Here is a 23,791-nt window from a genome sequence, read left to right on the forward strand (position 1 = left end):
TGGTGGGGCGTTTTTGGTTTTGTTTTCCCCTCCTCAGTGGTAGTCACTGATTAACAAGACTTTAGAGGAAAGGTGGTGTGATTTGATTTGGTTTTCATTAGTACCAGGAGCCATAATATGTGATAAAATGGTGATTATAGTGAAATTGAGATGAGGAAGAATGATGCAAAGGTTTTATAACTTTGTTTCAGATCTGTGTTCTATCGCTCATACAAAGAGCAGGAGTCTAAAAAAGGGTATGACCAAGAGGAAGTTTTTGAGAAGCCTACACGTGAAACTTGCCAAGGTGAGATACAGGAGTGTGTGAAGACTGAGTTTTTAAATTACATTTTTGTGGGCAGTGTTGCTGAACTGGTTCATTCTTTATTTTGGGACATACAAAGTGGCAAAAATGTCTGTATTAATAGCAAAATACATCAGTTGAGATATTAGCATGGAAGTATCTTTAGACATTTTCTCTGAAGCTGCAAGCTGCAAGCAAATTGTTGAATTTCTGCAGAACATCAAATCCAATATGTTGAACAGTTTGGGAGTCTCTAATTTTTCTTTTCTTTCTTAAGGTATGAGACATGCGATCTATGACAAACTTGATGATGATGGTTTGATAGCACCCGGGGTACGTGTGTCTGGGGACGATGTCATCATTGGCAAAACAGTAACGCTGCCAGAGAATGAAGATGAACTGGAAAGCACTAACAGACGTTTCACCAAGAGGGACTGCAGCACTTTCCTGCGAACTAGTGAGACTGGCATTGTAGATCAGGTCATGGTAACCCTTAACCAGGAAGGATACAAGTTCTGCAAGATTAGGGTGAGCATTGGCATGTGTGCTTTCTACTTCTAATCATTTTTGTTCTGTATTTAAGTTACCGACTGAATGTTTTCCTGTGGCTTACAGGTACGCTCTGTGAGAATCCCACAAATTGGAGATAAATTTGCCAGCAGACATGGTCAGAAAGGAACCTGTGGTATCCAGTACAGGCAAGAGGTAGTGATTTTTTTTCCCCTTTTTAATGTTCTATTTCTGATCATCTTAGCATTGGAACTGCCTTAAGTGAGTTGTCTGTAGAATATCAGGTGCAATATATTGACTTAACTAAAGTATATTTAGAAAGAGACACAGCTGCTTCTTACGTGGTACTTAGTACCTTTGAAATGCTTTAAAAGATTTCATTTGAAGCCATACAACTGCTTTTCTTAAAGCTGATATTCTGGGATGTACCGACTGTCTGTTTCCCTGCTCTAGGATATGCCCTTTACCTGTGAAGGCATCACACCTGATATAATTATCAACCCCCATGCCATCCCTTCCCGTATGACCATTGGTCACTTGATTGAGTGTCTCCAGGGGAAGGTAAGAAGAATCTTTTATGCTGCATGTCTGAGCAATATAATTTTTTTTAAGATACTACTCCCTGGTAGGCGTTAATCCACTAAAATATAAGGATTCTTTTCCAGTTATTTGCTAGCAAAAGCAGGTTTCTTGGGGAAGACCTACAGTCCTGTAAATTTTGTCCAGCAAGTCAGATTACAGTGTGCTCTCCCATCTGTTGCTTTTATTCCATACATTTCCTGTGATCTAGGAAAAGGAGTAGCAAAATTGTTGATACTGTGTATTTGTTAAAACCTTGCTATAAATTGTGTAGCTGATAAACAAGGCAAGATAGGCCACTGTCATGGGCATGCAACCTCAAGTTCTATAAAAACTGTTTGAAAAAGCTTAATATTGTCTGGAAGCTCAGAAATCTGACAGGCTTTTGCAAACCTCCATAGGTGTCTGCAAACAAGGGAGAGATTGGCGATGCTACACCTTTTAATGATGCTGTCAACGTGCAGAAGATTTCCAATCTTTTATCAGATTATGGGTATCATCTAAGAGGAAATGAGGTATAATCAAAATATCAATTCACCGTAATGTTTTTAGTATACATTTGGTGGATAGGAAGGCTTATGATTCACTGATGGCATTGGTTACTTCAGGTTCTCTACAATGGCTTCACTGGTCGAAAAATCACATCACAGATCTTCATTGGTCCTACGTATTATCAGCGGTTGAAGCACATGGTAGATGACAAAATCCATTCTCGTGCAAGAGGGCCTATCCAGATACTTAACAGACAGCCCATGGAGGGTCGATCTCGGTAAGATGGTTATTAGTTTCTGTACAGTGTTTTCTTTTTCTTTGAAGCTTTTAGCCCTAAAATTTAGCTGCCTCAACTTTGCAGCTAGAGCTGGATTATCTCACCCCAATTAACCATCCATTTTTATGTGTTTGGCTGAAGATGATGTGTTGAGTGCAGGTGTCAAGGTTTTGGTAGCAGGGGGTACTGCTGAGGTGGCCTCTCTGAGAAAGGACCAGGTGTTGCCCTGTGCTAGACACAACCCCTTACAGCCGGCTCCAGCAGACGCACTGCTGGCCAAAGCTGAGCCCATCAGTGACCCTTAAGAAAGGGTAAAACCTGCTGGGCAGGAGGGAGTGAGAAAGTGCAGAAGGAACAGCCCTGCAGACAGCCACTCAGAGGAGGAGGAGAGGGAGGAAGTGCTCCAGCCACTGGAGCAGAGATTCCCATGCAGCCCATGGTGAAGCGCATTGTCTGACAGCAGCCCATGGAGCAGATATCATAGAATCATAGAATCATAGAATCGTAAGGGTTGGAAAGGACCTTAAGATCATCTAGTTCCAACCCCCCTGCCATGGGCAGGGACACCTTGCCCTAAACCATGTGGCTCAAGGCTCTGTCCAACCTGGCCTTGAAGACCGCCAGGGATGGAGCATCCACAACCTCCCTGGGCAACCCATTCCAGTGCTTCACCACCCTCACTGTAAAGAACTTCTTCCTTATATCTAATCTAAACTTCCTCTGTTTAAGTTTGAACCCATTACCCCTTGTCCTACCACTACAGTCCCTAAGGAAGAGTCCCTCCCCAGCATCCTTGTAGACCCCCTTCAGATACTGGAAGGCTGCTGTGAGGTCACCACGCAGCCTTCTCTTCTCCAGGCTGAACAGCCCCAACTTTCTCAGCCTGTCTTCATATGGGAGGTGCTCCAGCCCTCTTATCATCCTCGTGGCCCTCCTCTGGACTCGCTCCAACAGCTCCATGTCCTTTTTATGTTGAGGACACCAGAACTGTACGCAGTACTCCAAGTGGGGTCTCACAAGAGCAGAGTAGAGGGGCAGGATCACCTCCTTCGACCTGCTGGTCACGCTTCTTTTGATGCAGCCCAGGATACGGTTGGCTTTCTGGGCTGCAAGTGCACACTGCCGGCTCATGTTAAGCTTTTCGTCAACCAACACCCCCAAGTCCTTTTCTGCAGGGCTGCTCTGAATCTCTTCTCTGCCCAGCCTGTAGCAGTGCCTGGGGTTGCCCCGACCCAGGTGTAGGACCTTGCACTTGGCTTGGTTAAACTTCATAAGGTTGGCATCGGCCCACCTCACAAGGGTGTCAAGGTCCCTCTGGATGGCATCCCTTCCCTCCAGCGTATCAACCGAACCACACAGCTTGGTGTCATCGGCAAACTTGCTGAGGGCGCACTCAATCCCACTGTCCATGTCACCGACAAAGATGTTGAACAGGACCGGTCCCAACACCGATCCCTGAGGGACACCACTTGTTACAGGTTTCCAACTGGACATCGAGCCATTTACCACAACTCTTTGCGTGCGGCCATCGAGCCAGTTTTTTATCCACCGAGTGGTCCATCTATCAAATTGATGTTTCTCCATTTTAGAGACAAGGATGTCATGCGGGACAGTGTCGAATGCTTTGCACAAGTCCAGGTAGATGACATCGACTGCTCTGCCGCTGTCCATCAGTTCCGTGGCTCCATCATAGAAGGCCACCAAATTGGTCAGGCAGGATTTCCCCTTAGTGAAGCCTGTGGAAGACCCGTACTGGAGCAGGCTCCTGGCAGGAGCTGTGGTCTGTGCGGACCCATGCTGCAGCAATCTGCTCCTGAGGGATTGTGGGCCCCATGGAAAGGGCCCATGCTGGAGTAGTTCTTGAAGGACTGTCCTGCTGGGAGAGACCCTATGCTTGAGCAGGGAAAAAGTGTGAGGAGGTAGGAGTGGCAGAGAGGAACTGTTATGCGCTAACTGCAACCCTCATTCCCCTATGACTGAGGGGAGGAGGGAGCTGGAAATAAAGGGTAAAGTTCAGTCTGGGAAGAAGGAAGCGGAGAAGACAGTGGTTTTAGTTTTGTCTTTTGTTTCTCACCATCCTACTCCATTTCTAATGGGCAATAAAGTAAACTAATTTCCCCATGCTGAGTCTGTTTTGCCTGTGATGGCAATTAGTAAGTGATCTCAACCCATGTGCTTTTCCCATCTTATTTTCTCCCTCTGTCGTGTTGACATGAGGGAGTGAGAGAGCTATTGATGGGCATGTGGCAGCTAGCCAAGGTTAAACCCACCACAGATAAGCAGGAATGATGTTTACCTCATTTTGCTATGCGGTTGTGCTGTCAGCTGTCCGACATCTGCTTTAGAAATGCTCAGCAGCAGTTACAAATTATTTTGTTCATGTTCTCCCTAACACTGTTCTGACGTGTTAAATTACTGCACAGCTTTACTTCTACCTTGTAATACTGCTGTTGTGTTTCTGATGGGTTACTTGTTCCACCAACAAGAACGGACGTATTTTGCAGTGAACTCAAAAGCTGGTTTTTTTCCTCTTTTCAGTGATGGTGGCCTTCGTTTTGGAGAAATGGAACGAGATTGCCAGATTGCTCATGGAGCAGCCCAGTTCTTGAGAGAAAGATTGTTTGAAGCCTCAGACCCATACCAAGTCCATGTCTGCAATCTCTGTGGCATCATGGCAATTGCAAACACAAGGACTCACACCTACGAATGCCGGGGATGCCGTAATAAAACTCAGGTATGTGTGGTTTTCGTCAGCCAGCGTTCCTCTGTGGGCCAGAGGAAACACTGCTCGGGTGAACAGGAGGATAAAGAAGTAAATATTTAAAGAAGCACCAGAACAATTGCTATTTTAGTTTCATAACTGTTTTAAGTGTTTATAGCATCCTAGTTAATTTGAATGTCTTGTTATTAATTTTACAACGTTGGCGTGCCACTTGGCAGGAAATGCTGTTCCAGTGTTTTGCAGTGCAGAGTTTTCAGAGACCTTAAACGCTTGAGAGCTTATTTTTAGAAGTAAAATTCAGAATCAGGAATTCAGAGCCATCGCCCTTGACAGTCCCCATGAAGATATTTATGCTTGCAGAGCTCAGTCCCCATGGGAGGCCTTTTGTGTTGCACTTTTTTAGTTGTTAATAGAGAAAAAGCTCTGTAGTGGGTGCTTGGTAACAGAACTATGTCAAGGGAAAGTGGCAGCAGAGATAAAAATAGTTGCCTTAAATAGGCTTGTTCTTGTGCTGGGGACTGCCTGTTGCAACTGTAAAATGGCCTTGAGGCTACTGAAGAGATGTGTGCTGGAAATCGTCACTACATTTACTGCACATCAGGCACACTTTGCACATTTTCCCTTGTTAAATAGCTGTTGTTTAAGATCAGATCCCTTGGCTGCAGGTTTTCACATTAAAAATGTAATCTGGATAGCTGCTTTGGAGCCTCTACAGACAGTCTCAGCTTTCCTCTTGCTTTGTTACTGTCTGTGAGCAATTCCTGTTAAATGCTTTCAGACATAACTTCAGACTCGCTTTTGAGCCAAAAACCCAAGAAGTTATTTGCGTAGAGGGTGGTGGAAGTTGGTGTTTTAGGAGTGCTTATCACAAGCCTTTTGAAATCTCTTTCCAGATATCTTTGGTTCGAATGCCCTACGCCTGCAAACTCCTCTTCCAAGAACTGATGTCTATGAGTATCGCGCCTCGTATGATGAGTGTTTAGCCTTTAAAAAGGCTTTTTTTCTTTTTAATGATGAGACTGAAGTGCTCAGGCTTTGTTTCACTTTGTGTAGGTTGCATTTAAAATACAGCTTTACTCATTTGCTATATGCTGTTCAAAAGTATGTTTATTTCCTGTAAATAGAATTAAAATTTGTAATCAAACTTGTGAATCTCTTTATTTGTGTATGTGTGAAAGAAGTGTGCAAGCAAATTGGTTATCAAAGAACAAGGGGGTTAAGGGGATGATTAGTGAGCTAGAAAAAGCCAGAGGTTGCAGTTTTCCATAATACTAACTTAAAACAGTGCATAAGTGAAAGTCCTCACATCACAGCTCTGCTCCATCATCTGTGGAGAAACAAAAACACGTTATGCTCTGCACTGTTCCAAGGGGTAATAGCACAACATGGGCAGTAGCACAGTGTGTGTTTTCTGACCTAATAACTTGGGCCTGACCCCCTCCTTCATTCTTTCCTTCCTTCCCTACTGCAGGACCACAGCAGCAGGGGGATGGTAAGAGGTGGCATTTTTCTATGCTGAGATCACCTGGACATGGGACACAGACTCCCTTAGCTGCACAGTGTGTCACTTTGGAGTCTGACAGTTTGTTCCATTAACATTATCAATTTCCTCTAATTGTGGACTGCCAGCTTATTGCTTAGCTACGGCATGCTTGCTAGGGAGCTTTCCTACAGCTGAAAAGAAACAGCTGTAACATAGTGTGCATGTAAGAAAGAAACCATGAGGCAAAGCACACAGTACTTACTACAACCTCGCAGTAGAGTTGCTGTGAGGGGGGGAGCGAACATCGCCTATTCTGGGCTATAAGTGTGCTCTTCCTGGCACAACTTGGTAAAACTCAATTTCATTCACATCCATAAATAAGATGTTTGAAAAGGGCTTAGAGACTAGCTAAAAACCTGTTAATGTTCTCCTAAAGGAAATCTTTCATCTATTCAGGGATATAGGGATATAAGAAATCAAGACTATATAGTTTGGATAAAGCTACTGGGATTAAAACTAAGGATTATGTCCAAAAGTGGATTTAGGCAGCAGCGTTCTGTAGCTGGATGCTTTGTTCCCAGTGCCTCTGCCTCTAGCATGGTTACAGTTACTGTTCCAGCTCTCGGGATTTATTCTGAAGCACATGTGGCTGTGGTACTAAGCCATCCTCTTTGTGCAGCTGGAATGAGGGTGGTTGGTTTGCCATCAGCTTTGCATGCAGCCTGGCAAAGATGACCTGGGTTTGAAAAATGGCTGAGGGCTAGAGGGTAAAAGCTTCAGGCCTTGCTTGAAGGCCTGCTGTGGCCTATCTGTCCCCTCCCTGGCTTGACACTCCAGCATGGAGAGAGAAAGGCAGGGACTGGAATGTTTCCAGGATGAGGAAGAATAAGGAGGTGCTGGGACTCAGCAGGAATTTAAGTGCTTTAAGTTCCCCTCTCCCTTGGGACTGGATGTGACAATACTGCTCCCAGGAGAGATGGGCAGGTTTGGAAGCATTCAGAGAACACTGAAAGGACAATAGAAACTTCGGGCTGGAAAACCACTGAAAGATGCTTTGTAAACCCCGCCCCCCCCCCCCCCCCCCCCAAAAAAAAAAAGTGGTTTTAACTTGGTATCTTAATCTCCAGTACTTTACAGCACTTGGGGATTACTTAACAATCCCTTGAGAACTCTGGCAGCAGAGATTTGCTGGGAATGTTCTGAACAGAGGTGGTCCTTCTGAATCAAGTAACTGAGTAAACTGTGAGGGGAAAGAGCTGATGAGTGTTCAACCACGTTACCTACCTTTGGTCAGACCTATTTCATGCAGAGTTTCCACAACGTGGATTTTTGCAGAAGCTGTTGCCTCTCCTTTGGCATTTGATGCATGACACTCATATTCTCCAGCATCCTCTTTGCTCAGAGGAGATATCTAGAGAAAGAAACACACACCCCCATACCCTAGTAAGTATCCTGTTCATAGGTAAAGGTGGTTCTGTTTTAAGGTATCTACTGTGTGAAGTAGCAGTTAACCCTTAGGGGCTACCCTGGCAACATGCTTTCTTCTGTCTGCTCTAAACAGCCTGGTCCAGATTGCGGTGGCTCTCTCCAATGAGGTTTGGGACAAGCACCCACTCCTGTGGATCAGTCTGATGTTCTCTGCTAAGGCAGATTACATGTGCTGTAACGCTCCCTCCTTGTCTTTTACTGTTTACCTAGTTTGGAGATCCGTCAGAGCACCGAGTGCTTCATAAGTGAAGAGAGGCAGGAAGGAAAAGCCTTCCTAAAACACGCTGCCCCCGGTCAGTCCAGCAAAATCATCAGCTTAAACCCTTCCCTTGTTTCTACCTCTACTTTTGCAGATGGTGTGGGAACCAACACCCTAAGCTGTGCTCCCCTGCTTCTCTGCAGCTGGGAGCCATCATACTTGCAGCTCCTTTACTGGGATGCACAGCAGCTCTGCCTGATGTGTGGCAGTTGCTGATTAGCCTGCAGGTACCTCCTGCAGCTCAGGAGGTCTGTTGAGTGAGAGCTGAGGGCTTCTGTGCTGTGCTACTCTCAGGCAGCTGATGTGCTCCCTTGCAGCTGTACCAATTCCTCCCTAGACATGGGGAGGGTCTCCTTCCCACTAATGGCAGCAGAAAAGTAATGACATACGGAAAGGCGATCTTTTATTTAAGTCTGGCCTTCTCTGACCATAGAATGCATGCTTCTCCTGTGTGCTACAGAGGTGAAAACCTGCAATGGGTAAGACTGGAGCCAGCTGCCACCCTTACCCTTCATGCCTAATTCACATAGGTTGTCTTCCTTTAGATGCCCTGTCTGTTCCCTTGTGGCTTCTGTGCTCTTCTTTGTGCATGGGCTGTTTGCAACCTGCATTGTGCTGTTTGTGCCACCCTGTGCACACACAAAGTACTTACAAGCACCCAGCCAGTCACTTCGTGTTTCTCGGGGCCCCCTCGGGTCTGGATAGCCAAGTTCTCCCGGTCCCCAGGCAGAAGCTCCATCCTCTGGACACCATACTGACCCCGAATTATCTAAACACAAGGGCAGAAAGGGGTAAGAGTTCTGGAACTCATTTATGCTAGAACTGTTAGGACCATACCTGCATGAAGACAAGATAACACTACTTTTACATGAATGTTTTGTGCAGTACCACACACAAATGGTAGGTACCAGTTTCTTCTAGTGCTCCGCATTTCACCTTATCTTCTGTGTACTGCAGCCCCACTACCCCAATGCCTCAGTGTTTACACTGAGGCTGTATTCCCCTTGCCTCATCAGGAACAAGTAAAGCAGCACAGCTTTCTGGGGTGTGCAGACATGCCCTGCACCAGCTTGGTCTCATGGAACTCCTGTGTGTGTTCCCATGGGTGTGTTTAGCCCATCAAATGATGCCTGCACTGAACAAGGAGGATTCGGCTGCCTGCAGCAGACGCGAGACCTGTTGTCCTAGTCTGGAGAGGCTCCAGATAATCAGGCTTTTTAGAGTGGCAGTAGCAGAGAATTGAGTGTCTGCATGTTGCTCCTAGAATGGGCTCTCCCTGCATGACCTGTCCTCTTCCCACCAGGCCAGCAACAGCCTTGCAGGCTTCTGACGCAGCAAACCAGGCAGTCCCTCGTGGTGGGCAGAGCATCTGTGAGAGAGCGGCAGTGCAGCCATTCCCCAGTGCTATGTATCTGAGCCCAGAGCAGAGTGTGGGATAAGTGGTGCTCAGCCCTTGTTATCACCAGGTCAAGTGGTCTCAGCCATGAGGAACAGGCACGAACAGCAGAGTAGTGTAAACATGGTGTCTGCTTATATACAAGCAGAAAATGCTGCCTGAGACAACATGCCTACATTGCATGCTCACGCAAGAGCCTGCTGTGGGAGCACTATGAAGAAAGCCTGCTGTTTCAGAACAGAGTAACATTTGGGCCAACCTGGTATTTTTCTCTGTCATATTCTTAAGCTAGTATTGCTTCAGCTTAAAGATCCCTTCCAACTGTCCACAAACCTGCAGCATTTGAGGAGCCTACAGGGCCTATGCAGTGCCTCTCAGTCTGGGATCCTCTCTGCCCAACACTGGTGCCTGCCCTAAGCCAGACATTACCAATGCTCTGCCAAAACCAGCATGCAGCCAGCTAACGGAGAGGACTGTCCCATGTGGTTCCTGCTCCTGATGTGGGCGACCTGTGTCCAGACACCTCGGAGTTGCTGCCGTCAGCAGGGTGATGGCAGGTCAACGAACATTCCTGGCGTGCTCAGAATACCAGGCGCTACCAAGACAAGCACAGTCCTGCTCTGCCTTGGGATCAGCTAGAGTTTAGAGAAAGCAGTGACTAAAGGTTAAGCAAAGCCAGATGTTTGGGGGCGGACAGAACTGCACATGTGGGAGAACTCATCAAAGATGAGTGTTCTCAAGGAGGAATCTGCTACAGCCTTTATGCTTACCAGGCAGTTTCAGCTGCCTCAGGTTTGCAATGCTCTAAGAGCTCCCAGCAGGGCCCTTACCTTGTTCCAGATGAGGACAGGGGTTGGGATGCCAATAACCTCACAGCTCAGGTAGATCTGTGCTCCTGTCACATTCCAGATGTCCTTAGGAGGGGTCACAATGGAGGGTCCTGTAAAGAGGGAGAAATGCTTTTAAGCACCGTGTGACCGCAAGCGTGTCTCCTCCCTAGCATTGTAAGTGGGGCCAACCACTTCAATGGGTTTTGAGGAAGCTGGATGGGTCCCACTCACTCTTTTGGGTCACTTGGCCAGCTTTGCAGCACCCTTTTTCCCAGCATGATTTCAATCTGTAGCAAAGCCTGTGGCAGTTGGCTAGCGGAATTCAGTGTCATGCTGCTCCTGTTCTACCTGGGTGCGGTGTTCAGCCAAAGGAGGCTGGCTGGAGGGTGGCAGAGCTGTCTCTCCTTGGGGAGGAGCTGGGAAGAGACCAGGTGAATGCAGAGCTCCGTTTCTGCCTAGGGAGCTCCAATCCCCGGTTAAACAGGGAGCTGCTTCCAAAATCAGATGGGAACAGAGCTGTTTTGCAGATCTGTTTGGAGATGTTTACCCCTCAGGCTGGGAAACATCGGAGACGTAACTCATATACCAGGAAGGGAAGAATGGCCTTTTCTGTTCAACCCTTCTTCATTGGGGCTGTTTTGCAAAATGCAGCTATTAATTCCCCACAATAGGAAGTGCAGACCAGAGGAGCACATAGTGTTTATTTCCACTTTTTGATAGCTTGAAGAACATAGCAGCTTTTCCCCTTTGCTCTGAAGATGCAGGTAGTAACCAGTAGCTGAAGCTCCCATTAGGCTCCCTGAGGAGACGGCATTTCCTACGTAGGGTACTGGAGTTATCCTTGCTCCAGGTGGCTCAGAGCAGATCCGAACTCCAGACCATGTCCAGCTCTGCACTCTCAGCAACAGCCTGCTGGAGGTTGTTCCCCTGAGTACAACCATAGAGTAGCACAGTCGGGTGATCATGGGGCTAACACAGGGACCTGGGCATGTGCCCGCATCCAAAGCTCTGCCTGGCCCCTGCGCAGCAGCAGAGCTGCGTGTTGCCATCCCCAGGACACGATGGGGCCACCTCAGGTCACGCACTCTGCTCCCCTTCCCCAGCACGGCCGTTTCCTGTTCTTTTTCTGGTGTCCCAAGAACAATAGGGACAACAGGGCACTTGGCAGCTCCATGAGACCCGATGTCCACAGACAGCATAGCTCACCCTATGCTTTGCAAGGGCTGCCAGCAGATGTGCACCCAGCATAGCCTACTGCTGCTGCTTCTGCCTTCTGCTCCAGCCATGCAGAACCCTCCACATGCAAGGTGCCCTTCCAGCAGCAGAGCTTGAGGCCTGCCCCTGAGAGACAGGGCTACCTTTGGCCCTGTATGACACTCTCTTCTTTATCCCCAGTTGCTGGGGTTCTCCATGAGGCAGGAAAAACACAGCAGACCCCATATGACCGCCATCTTCCACCACAGAAAAGGAGAGATCCTGATTCTTACGTAAAAAGCCAGATGGATTTTAAGGTGTCATTATGGTCTCCCAGGATCTGGCTTAATTCTTCCCTGGCCAGTAACTGGCAGCATTCAACACACCACTAAATCCACTACCTGAGGTGTCTCATCCTTGGCTGCCACCGAGCTTCCCCCTGTGTCAGGGGCCTGGACGCCCCCTGCCCATGGGTGTTCACTCACTCTGCCAGGAGCAGATCACACCAGGATTGTTCTACAGCAACTGCTGGCAGAGAAAAAGACAGAGGGAATTTCTACCCACCTCCTGGTCAAGGAGAAATTGCTTATCTCTCCTAGCAAGGGGAATTGCCTGCACAGCTTCACAGCTGGCTCGGTACAGCAGCCACGTCACAGCCAGAGCCTAGCTATTATGAGTCAGCCCTGAGCTCAGGCTCGGGATGTACATCCTGCTCTAACCAGGAGGAATGTGAGACACTGCCTTTGGCTGCAAAATGAACTAGGAGCGTTCACAGGCCTCTGCCTCTATCCGGTATGGCCCTGAGGTTGGGAGAGAATGCACATCCCCAGAGAAGCAGCAGTGTCATGGGAAGAGTCAGTGTTGTCTCTTGAGATATTTGACTTAAATCCAGAAAGCCAAAACTCTAGAGCTGGGCTTCCTCCTCCACTAAAAACAAATGAGAAAGGCCAAAAAGTCAGCAGATATAAAGTCAAATCACGACAGGCCACAGCAGTAGCTAGACTTCCATCACAGTGAGCTGACACCCAGGTACACGGCACCTGTTTACTGTCTGTGTTGGTCCCACTCACACTCTCTCACACAGCCCCCTGGAGCAGCCAGAGATGGACAAGGGACATGGCAACCCGCCACAACAGGAGCAGCAGGGGACATTCCCTCCTGCGAGTCACCCCTCTTGCTTCCACGGTCCTTGTGAAGGAAGCACAGCCACTACACACTCAGCAGGACTGGAACCAAGCCCACCTTGTACAGAGCAGATGACTTGATTCCTGACAGGAAGGAGCCAACTGGCCCTCATCCTACATCCTGCGTCTTAGAGGCCTTGCTGTTCTATTTGCTGCACTGCCCACAAAGGGGAATCTTTCTCTGTGTACTTCCTTCAGGATGGGAACTCGTGGGTTGCACCTGCTGATGACAACGGTCAACACCATTGGTCATCACCAATGTGGCCGAGTGGTCTCTGGGTCCCTCTTGAGCCAGGAACACTGTGGATATATAGGATCCATGGATGTACAGGATGCTCCCTGCCAGCACTTACCCTGGCTGCTCAGGAGCTCCTTGGCCGAGAGGACAGTACAGACTGCTGATGGAGATCAGCTGCTGTCTGCAGGCACTTCAAGCATTTCCTCCCCTCTCTGCCCATTGTTTGTAAGACAAATAGCTCTCCCTGGCCTGGGAAGGGGCTTAGTTACAGAGCCAGTGAGCTCATTCACCCCAGGAGAGGTGAAATGAGCCTGAAAAGCACAGGCTGTGCTTCTGCAGATCACAGGGAGCTGACAGTCTGCGTTATGTCAAAAGCAGTGGCTGGAAAGGACTTCCCATTGCTGTTACGTGGTTATGCGGCAAAGCCTGTGACTTCCTGGATGAGGCTACCATTTGGCATCTGTTCCCAACACCCTCCCTCACCGGGCACCTCTTCTCTGCCCATCCACAGCAGGCAGAGATCTGGCATCTCCCAGCCCACTCTTGCTGGTACCTCGCTGGTACCTGGATGGTTTGTCACAGCTCAGGGTTAGCTGGTCCTCACTGATCTTACCTTGGTGTACACACACACACACACAGATCCACCACACCCCAGCAAGCAGAGCAATAACTTTTTTGTTAAAATCAAGAGGGCTACAGATATGTCATTAAAGGCAAAAATAAGCTTAACATTAAGCACCGTGGGGTATGCTCTGACGCCGGCAGTCCTGGCCATGAACACATAAAGCTGTGTACCACATGCTGAAGCTTGCACGGGCAACAGCTTGATTCCCAGCCAGCCCTCCTAAGTACTGCATTGCCATGCCACTTGGGAACACTCCCCGCAAGATAGCAAATCAAAGCCAAAAGCAGACGTTGTTCACCCTCACAAGCTCTTGCAAGTCTGAAAATAGACCCACTCTAGCCTCTGAAGTTGCTGGGAAAGTATTTTCCCTTCAAAATGACTTTATATGGATACAGGGAAACCTTCTGTAAGCAGCATAGAGTCATAGAATCATAGAATAGTTAGGGTTGGAAAGGACCTTAAGATCATCCAGTTCCAACCCCCTTGCGATGGGCAGGGACACCACACACTAAATTATGCCACCCAAGACTCTGTCCAACCTGGCCTTGAACACCGCGGAGGATGGAGCATTTACAGCTTCCTTGGACAGCCTGTTCCAGTGCCTCACCACCCTCACTGTAAAGAACTTCTGCCTTATATTCAACCTGAACTTTCCCTGTTTAAGTTTGAACCCATTACCCCTTGTCCTGCCACTACAGTCCCTAATGAAGAGTCCCTCCCCAGCATCCTTATAGGCCCCCTTCAGATACTGGAAGGCTGCTCTGAGGTCTCCATGCAGCCTTCTCTTCTCCAGGCTGAACAGCCCCAACTTCCTCAGCCTGTCTCCATACGGGAGGTGCTCCAGCCCCCTTAAATCATCCTCGCTGCCCTCCTCTGGACTTGCTCCAACAGCTCCATGCCTTTTTATGTTGAGGACACCAGACCTGTACACAGTAGTCCAAGTGAGGTCTCACAAGAGCAGAGTAGAGGGGCAGGATCACCTCCTTTGACCTGCTGGTCATGCTTCTTTTGATGCAGCCCAGGATACGGTTGGCTTTCTGGGCTGCGAGTGTACACTGAAGCCAGCTCATGCTCAGTTTCTCATCGACCAACACCCCCAAGTACTTCTCTGCAGGGCTGCTCTGAATCTCTTCTCTGCCCAAGCTGTAGCAGTGCCTAGGATTGCCCCGACCCAGGTGTAGGACCTTACACTTGGCTTGGTTGAACTTCATAAGGTTGGTATCGGCCCACCTCACAAGTGTGTCAAGGTCCTCTGGATGGCATCCCTTCCCTCCAGCGCATCAACCGAACCACACAGCTTGGTGTTGTCAGCAAACTTGCTGAGGGCGCACTCAATCCCACTGTCCATGTCGCCGACAAAGATGTTGAACAGGACCAGTCCCAACACCAATCCCTGAGGGACACTACTCGTTACAGGTTTCCAACTGGACATTGAGCCGTTGACCACAACTCTCTGCGTGCATCTACTCATTCTAGCTAGCATGGCCTCAGCTGCTCTGTCCCAGGTCAGTGCTCTGTGAAAGGAAGTGCATGCAGCTTCTGTCCTTCCCCATTCCCAAAGCCACATGCTGCTTTCTGGCAGGCTTACAAGCCTCCTCTGTTACTTCTTCATGAAGGCATTTCTTCCCCTCCTTTAACCTGGCCTTGAAGAGACTATGCAGTTAGCTACAGAAGGAAGCTCTGTGACATCCAGAGCTGCCATCTTCCCTCTTCTCTTTGTGTGACCTTGGCTCAGTTTCACTAAAACCCCTGTCATTATGGCACAAGGATGACCACGAGCTAAAGCCCAGAAAGAATGCAAAAAGCTTGTGGTGTGAGGCACGGAAACAAGGCATGGCAGCGTTTATGCATGGGAAGGCAAAGAGGGCTTTCAAAATTCCGACCTGATTAGACATGTTACGTGGTAATCTCCTATTTAGTATGAACCTCAATAAAATCAGCCCAACAAAGGATTTTTCTGAATACAGCATGCCTTTCCAGCAACAGAAAAACCAAACATGAGGAGGAATTTGCTGATCTGTAATCATTCCTTCCTAGTGATTTTGGATATGCTATGATGATTGAGGATGAAGACACAGGTGAAATATGGGATCCTCTTGGGCAGTGGAGGGCCTTCCATAGTCTCTGGCATACTGGTGCTTTCCCAGAGACCCTAAGCTGCCGAGTAATACATTAAACAGCCTTCCTAATGAGATTTTAGCACAGTAACCATAAAACCTCAAGCTCCAATGAACCAAAACCATTTCAAATAACTAAATGCCTTTGAAAGAAGAATTTATGGCTTATCCTACAACAGTGGAAAATTCCAAATTTACAGATGAATTTTTAAACATACCAGCTTAGAGCTTCATCCCTATACCTCTGTCTCAACATCACAATCCACTGTGTGCACTGGAAAGCAGGCACCACCCTGAAAGGTATCATATCCCCACAGCACACTCCATCTGAAAGGACCCTGTGGTACACAACAAAAGGTGTAACTCCACCATGTATCAGCGCAGCTCCACTCTGCCATGGACTCTCTGGATGCAGCACAAAAAGGCTGGCAAGATCCACCTGCAAATGCAACATTTTTCTTTGCAGCTGGAAGAAGTGGATAGCAGGGCACTGCTGCAAGACCCCCACTCCCAGCTGATCCAGAAACCCAAAACAGCTTCCCAGGAGAATTAGGGAATTCAGTTTATTTCCAGCCACAGATGACTTAGCAAAAACTTGTCTAAATCTCTCTTTCCCCAGCAAAGAAGAAAGCACTCATAAAATGTGGATATCCTTAAAATCCAGGAAAGGAAGAATGGGGGGAAAGAACTAACACAATCTTAGCCACTTGCTAACTAAAAAGCACAAATCAGGAAGAGTTTCTTGAAAATGTGATCAGATGTGAACTATGCTCTCTGGTATCTAAAAGAGTTGGGAGCATTTGAATTTAAGGCAGCTGTATCAGGAGAAGATGAGCCAACATCAGTGATAACAGCAGACTGCCATCTCCCAGAAGGTTTTCCTCCAAACCCCTGTTTCTGCCTTATTCTGGCAGTGGATTAAAAAAACCTAAACAAACCACCCTCAAACTAAAATATTTCTGGCAAAGCCTCAACAGTTGAATTTGGATGGAATGAGACAACAGATGTGATTTATGCTTCTTGACTTAAAATTGTCCTGTGGGAACTTGACACCCTTTCCTTTGCAGCACAGAGGTAGCTTTATGGGACACTGAGGCACCAGCAAAGCAAAACCACTGCTAGGGCAAAGCGGCAGGAATTCGGGTGGTGTACTTGCCCCTGGGGCTGTGAGTCTCCACAAGAGGCTGGCAATTACCATCCTAAGTCAATCAGCCCACTTTTAAGCCCTGTGGACAGCCAAGAAACCTGGCACTTTCCACCAAGAGAGCACAAGAACACGAGAGGCTAGCTCAGTCGATAAAGCATGAGACTCTTAATCTCAGCATTGTGGGTTTGAGCCCCATGTTGGATGCCACAATGAACTGTCATGGTTTAAGCCCAGCTGGTAACTCGGAACAACAGAGCCGCTCGCTCACTCCCCCCCTTCTTCCTCCCTCTGCTTCCGGAGGGATGGGGAGGAGAATCGGAAGAATGTAACTCCCATGGGTTGAGATAAGAGCAGTCTTGCAACTAAGGTATAATACAAAACCACTACTGCTACCACCAATGATAATAGTGACAAGGGAACTAACAAGGGGAGAGGATACAATTGCTCACCGATACCCAGCCTGACCCGAGCAGCGATCTGGGCCTTCCAGGTAACTCCCCCCAGTTTATATACTGGGCATGACATGCTATGGTATGGAATACCCCTTTGGCCAGTTTGAGTCAGGTGTCCTGTCTCTGTTTCCTCCTGGCTTCCCCTCCTCCCTGGCAGAGCATGAGACTGAGAAAGTCCTTGGTCGGAGTAAACATTACTTAGCAATAACTAAAAACATCGGTGTTACCAGCGTTGTTCCCAGGCTGAAAGTCAAAAACACAGCACTGCACAGCTACTAAGAAGGAGAAAAATGACTGCTGTAGCTGAACCCAGACAAATACAGGCAAATATTGACTGACAACAGCAAAACAACCTGGAGATCCCAACTCTGCTGGAACAAGTATCAGGGACTTCAAACCATAAGGCCTTTGGGCTGTAATGAGGCAACAATACAAAGCAGTATTTCCAGCAGTCATGACATGTTCCTTGAAGCAGGTATTTGCTGGAAGCTAATGATAAGAGAGACTTGAAGAAGGTATTTCTCCCCTCTTGCACTGGTTAGGCAACAAGTCTGTGCCTGGTATTTTTCAGCTCAGGGAGATCGTCATGCCAAAAACCCTGCTAGATTTTTGATGAGGGCTGGTGCTTTGAGGTTGTTTTTCTGCCTGGCTTGAGCTGAGCCATGCAGCTGTAATTCTTCATGCCAGCTGGTTTTGCATGCCAGTGGGTACCATGGTCCTCCTGCCCCACATCCTAGCTGGCCATAAACAGCCTCAGTGCGTGCACTGACAAATGAATTTCAGTGAAGCCATTAACTCACTAAGAGGCTCTTCCGAACATCTGTGCACAGCTGGGCAGCATCCCTGACTGTACCTGTCCCTTCTTTGTGTGCTGGCCTGCCCTGCCTGCGAGAGCTGGGAGCAGACCCAAGCACAGCTATGCATATTCATAGGCAGAGAGCAAAGGGCCAGTCCATTTAAAGGCAATGCTGGAAAGCAGCTGGAAAACTTCACAGCTCCATCTCCTGCGCGGCCTCGGCACTGGGATTAGCTACAAAGAGGCTGCTAGGGTAGAGATGGGATGCAGGTAGTGTCTCCCTGGCAGGGAGCAAACCCAGAGCCAGCTGTGAACGCAAGTGTGAGGGCACAGCACAAGCCCAGCCGGGAAGGACCACCAAAGCATCACTGCCTGCTTCCCCAGAGCAAACACAGACAGCTGACACTGCTGACAGAGCACCAACAGCAGCCAGACAGCCTCAAGGAGCTGGGAATTAAGGAGGGTGCCTTTTTCCAGCTGTCCATGGACTGCCTGGACCCCTGCATGTGCCAAGTGCAGGTATAGCAAGGGTTATTTCCATCCTCTCAAGCTCTTCTCAACTGTGTCTTCCTTGGCCCTCCAGCAGGAAGTTTTGGCTGCAACGGAAATACCTTTTCTGCATGGCTTCACTATTTTTGTACAAAGAACACAGGCATCAGATCTGAGAGGTCTGGGAAACAAGCAGCAGAAAAAGACTCTTAAGGACAAGGTCAAGGCGAATTATGTAGGGCCAAGAACTGGTTCTTTCCTTCTGCTATTTAACAACAATGAAGCATCCAAGTTTTTCCCAGTCAGTGAGCAGTATCTCTTAGCGAGCAAAAACTGCTGAGCATTGCACAGAAAACCCTGTGATAGGCACTGTGATGAATATGGAAAGCTCAACTGGACATGCATTTGGTCAGCTTTGTCAGATATGATTTTACTTAACTTTTATCCCATTTGAAATACATCTATGGTGTAAAACGATGTGTGTCTGAAGGAGTAGTTTGCATCTTAAGCCTTACGTCACTGAGTGCTTTGTTTCCAGGTGGCTTTACCCATGCCCACATGGTGTTGCCCATGACAAATCAGTAGGACTGCCCCTCCCATCAGGTATACCTCCTTCAGACCCTCTCAATACTGGTACATAGGGGACAGAGAGGGAGACAAGGCGAGAGAGAGGGTATGAAATGCAACCCCAGTTAACCAAGTCATAGGAGCCCAAATCTTTTAATTGCTTGTGGCCAATCCCTGTCTCAAGCATGTATTTCAAGGCAGAAGAAGAGGTGGCTGTGGTTAAGCCTCATTACCACCTTGCCCAGGAGGTGAGGTTTGAGCAGACAGTGACAGGAATCAAGAAAGGGATAAACAGGCAGCGTTTCCCCATTTGCATCTGTCTGTGTCCTGTCTCGTCCCTGCCACCCCCAGCTTGCCGTAGCACTAAGGTGGATGAGGAGGACATCTATCCATAAGCCATTCCCAGATGTGTTCCCTTCTTCCGCTGGATGCCCCATCTCCAGCTGCCGCCCTTCCTGCTGACGACAGCAAAGGCCAACAGACAGACACAGCTCTGCATTTCCTTTCCTGAGGACCAGCTTTCCTCATAGGATGTGCAAAACAAGCCTTCCCTCTCCAGCTCCACTTGAAAAACACAGTTAGGACCCACTGCTGGAAACCTGGTTTTTCTGGATCTCTTCTCAGACTTGAAAGGCTGCTTGCTCTTGAACCCAAAAGGATAGTCCAGCAAGTGCATGCAGACCCCTCAGAGCCCATCTGCCATAAGCAGGAAGCTCCAGTCCCCTGTCCCCCAAGGACTTCTTTCTGTGTGAAAGCTGTCCCACAAATGATCCTGCCTGTTTGTGGTCTGCCTGTGCCGGATCTTACTCTAAACGGTGCCTCAAGGAGACCACATCCAGTTGTGGCTGGAAATAGCAAAAGCCAGAACTTCCACTCTTTGACTCCCACAGCATCTAGGTTCTTTTATAAACCCAGAAGAGCGCTGTCTCCTATCTGGAGAGATACTGAAAGAGACTCTCCCCTGCGGGGCTGATGGGATGGATGTTCTCTCCAGCCATTGTTTCAAAATGAGTGTGGAGATTACAACGTCCCTCCCCTCCCCATCCAACAGTCCTCATTGCCAGGAGGCCCTGAGGGCTACGCAAATACTTCCAGATGTCTACATGTGTGTGGGCTGAGTCCTGCCTCAGCTGCAATCCACGGAGCAATGTGTATCACCAGAAGGTCCACAGCACCAAGAAGGTTCACACAGCCGAGGGAAGCCTCAGAAGAGTCAGTTCCAACACCGCTGCTGACGTCCCTGCTGCTCCCTTCCCCGAGATGCTGGGTCAGAGCAGTCCCAGCAACAGGAGCCAAAAGAAGAGCTGACTGACAGACGACGGGGCATTCTGCCAGTGGCTTGACACCACAAGCTCAGCAAGGTTCTTAAACAACAGGCATCAGCCTGCAAAGGTGTCTTGCTGCACATCTGCACCTCAAAGGGACCTTATCTGAGGAAGGGACACAGTTTGTGCAGGGAGTGGCTGTCCCACCCTGTGACCCTCTGCAGAGCAGCTGCTGCCCCGTGATGACCAGAGGATGGAGAAAGTCTCGCAGGAGCTGTTTGAGGCTGGCAGGTTGCTGGCCTCCTGCCATCCCGCCTAGTGGCTTGTGTTTGCATCGACCACATCAAACTCTGTCTCCACAGCCTGGGGCAAGGCTCCACCAGGCCAAGACAGCACCCAGTCTGGAGCGAAAACAGGGAAGTGCAGCCAAGGGCTGAGGCAGTAGCTTACAATATGAGTATCAATATACCTGTTTTGCCACAAACTCCCTGGTGACTTTGGGCAAGACAAGTGAGAATGCAGCCCTCTTCTCAACTACATGCCTGAAGCATGACCTCAGGCATCCTTCAAACACATCTGCTTACTCGGGCTGGCTGGCAGGGACACCACACCAAAAACAGGAAGATGCCACCGTGCTACCCAAGCAGCACACATTTTTAGGGCTGCTATGACCAACTCCTGGGGCAACTGGGCAGGAAAGACTCTTTCCAAATGCTAGCCAGAGGTCTGGAGAGAGGCTGTTTTGGTGTCATCCCACAGCAGCCTGAGAGCTGAAGCTCCTTCCCTCCAGGTGTTAACACTGTACTACAATGTTCCTGGATAATATATAAGCCTGATGTTTTGCACAAGGTTTGTGAAAAACCACGCAGAGCATTTTAATGGGCAACATCGTAGAATAACAGAATCACAGAATCAGCCACATTGGAAAAGACCTTTAAAATCATCGAGTCCAACCACTGCCCCAGGACTGCCAAGACCACCACTAAACCATGTCACTGAAGGCCTCGTCTGCACAGTTTTTGAACACTTCCAGGGACGGCAATTCCACCACTGCCCTGGGCAGCCTGTACCAATGTCTGATTACCTTCTCTGTGAAGAAAATTTTTCCTTATCTCCAGTCTAAACCTTCCCTGGCACAGCTCGAGGCCGTCACCTCTTGTCGTATCGCTTGTTACGTGAGAGAAGAGACTGACCCCCACCTCACTACAACCTCCTTTCAGGTAGTTGTAGAGAGCGATAAGGTCCCCCCTGAGCCTTCTCTTCTCCAGGATAAACAACCCCAGTTCTCTCAGCCATTCCTCATAAGACTTCTTATCAAAGTGCATAACCAAATCTTTATCCAGCCTTTCATACTTTCCTTCGGAGTTTCAGAAACATTTTTTTCAATACATACTTAGCCTCAGTTATGGGAAGATAGAGATGGAGAAGGTGGAGGTTGTGACCCTACACATACTGTGTTTATGGAAACACTCCTCCACCAAAACAGCATTGGCGCTGCAATAATGTCCTTGAGACGTTTGGCAAAGTGGCTTGTGTTTCATGTCCCATCCTCCTTCCCTTCGTCCCTCCCAGCAAAGGCCACTCTCAGAAGCCAGGATTTCTAGTAAAGGCTCTGTAGCAGAACAATTTTGTCCTCGAGCACCATCCCTAAGCAAAAGCTTGGCAAGAATCGAGCTCCTGTTGGAAATGCTGCAAGTGCAAACAGCCATGTGCAGCTTACAGGGAAGTCACTGCTTGCTTTCATTTTGAACCAAAGCAAGCCAGTGAATGTTGGCTCTGCACTTACGTGGCTTCCACGTCCATTTAATCATTCTCTTTTCTCAGCAAGACTGTTTGCATTCTTCCTCTGCAAGCCCTCTCCTGGATGGCTCAACCCTTTTGTCCCATGTCACAGCATCCCAAATTGCAAGCTGCAGGCAAAATACGAAAAGGAGGGCAGTGTAGTCCCAGCACAGCTGGAAGCCAAGAAAGAGTGGCAAAGTTTCTCTGCACCTCTGGGGCTGGTCTAAAGTCTCACTCCAAGTTTAGACAGCAGCAGTTCAGCACTCGGGACTCTCAAGTCCATTTAAGGTGGTTCTGAAATCACCGTCACTTTACAGATAAGCATCTCGACGGGACAGAACAGTGCGAGGAGAACTCGGGACGGGCTTTTCCTCCGTCAAGTCCGCCGGCACGGACACCTTCCCTCCCTCCCCGCTCCCTTCCCCGCGGCCTCTCGCACCTTGTTCGCAGGCTCCCTTGCTGCGCTGGCTGATGGCAGGCTCGCCGCGGCTCTGGGCGCGCAGGCTGGCGGCGCGGAGCTGGCAGCCGCTGCTGTAGGTGAGCCCGTCGCTGCCGCACACCGGGTAGCGGTTCTTGCAGAGGCACACGCCGGGCGGGCCGCCGGCGGAGGGGAAAAGGGCTCCCGGCGGCGGGCCGCCCTTGGCTTTGCGGCGCTGGCGGCTCTTCACGCACTCGAGGCCGGGGGCGCAGCGTCCCCCCGCAGCGCCGCCGCCACCGCACGCCTCGCCCTCGCCGCGCCCGCACTGCCAGCAGCAGCCGCAGGCGTCCCGCATCCGGCCCAGCGGGCAGCCCCGCGGCGGCAGCGCCGGGCACTCCGCCGCCTCGCACGGCCCGCAGCCCCCCGCCGCCGCCGCCGCCGGGGCCGGCACCGCCAGCAGCAGCAGCGGCAGCAGCGGCAGCAGCAGCAGCAGCGCGGAGGGCGACATAGCGACACGGCACGGCGCCGACTGCCCCGGCAGGCACGTAAACCGCGGCGGGGAAACCCCTCCCCGGCCCGGCCCCGGCCATGGTCACGGCCCCCGCCGTGGCGGCGGGGCCTCCCCGCACCGCTGGCCTCTGCTCCGGCCCCTTCGTGTGGTGTCCCGGGCGCCCCTCAGCCCCGGCATCACGTCGGTCCCTCCATCTGTGCTTGCCACCGGCCGTGCTCAGCTGGCTGCCGTCGGTCTGTCAGGTTTCCCTGTACGTAGCCGGGACAGCGTTGTTGCCTGCTGCCTTTCTTCACTTTGGCTTGTGGCACCTGCCCCGGGATGACTCCCGAGGGGTCCCCGAAGAACAGGGAGCTGTTGACACCAGCAGAAACCGGGAACATTCTTCAGGCAGTGCTGGGCGATGATGCTTGAGCCTGCCAGGACAGTGCCTTGAAAGTGCAACAACACCCAAAGCATCGTGGTGCTGGCAAATCCCTTATGTGGTGGGGTGGCACAGAGTGCTCTTTTCTGCTCTTGCACTCGTTCCCCCTCTCGGGCCTGGCTGTGCCTGCAAGGCTTCATCTCTAGTGAGTGGGAGCTTCATCTTGAGTGGGGCAGTCCAGGCCCAATCCAAGGCGATGCTCAGTGTGCACTGCTTTGGCACTCTGGAGCGGAGAAGGATGGAGGTAGTCAGTGTCCTTCACTGTG

The 23,791-nt window shown here is 49.5% G+C and overlaps 2 protein-coding genes across 2 annotated transcripts in view; one reads left to right on the plus strand and one right to left on the minus strand.

Annotated features, from left to right (window-relative positions):
• Positions 1-6,007, plus strand: part of POLR2B (RNA polymerase II subunit B) — a 20,109-nt gene extending 14,102 nt beyond the window's left edge. Inside the window, 8 exon segments of the mRNA XM_030492770.1 lie at positions 192-286; positions 561-811; positions 899-988; positions 1,247-1,354; positions 1,774-1,887; positions 1,981-2,141; positions 4,680-4,875; positions 5,757-6,007. Of these exon segments, the coding sequence (XP_030348630.1) occupies positions 192-286; positions 561-811; positions 899-988; positions 1,247-1,354; positions 1,774-1,887; positions 1,981-2,141; positions 4,680-4,875; positions 5,757-5,846 (1,105 nt within the window). The 3' untranslated portion in view covers positions 5,847-6,007.
• On the minus strand, positions 344-23,141 carry IGFBP7 (insulin like growth factor binding protein 7). The gene is made up of 5 exons (XM_030492771.1): positions 22,615-23,141; positions 10,320-10,429; positions 8,746-8,862; positions 7,631-7,757; positions 344-6,190 (listed from the first exon to the last, which is right to left on the minus strand). The coding sequence occupies exons 1-5, from the start codon at positions 23,099-23,101 to the stop codon at positions 6,171-6,173; spliced, it is 861 nt and encodes a 286-aa protein (XP_030348631.1). The 5' UTR covers positions 23,102-23,141; the 3' UTR covers positions 344-6,170.
• Positions 23,142-23,791: the final 650 nt, after the last annotated feature.

The sequence above is a fragment of the Strigops habroptila genome, chromosome 7 (genome assembly GCF_004027225.2).
Source record: "Strigops habroptila isolate Jane chromosome 7, bStrHab1.2.pri, whole genome shotgun sequence".
Classification (NCBI taxonomy): domain Eukaryota; kingdom Metazoa; phylum Chordata; class Aves; order Psittaciformes; family Psittacidae; genus Strigops; species Strigops habroptila.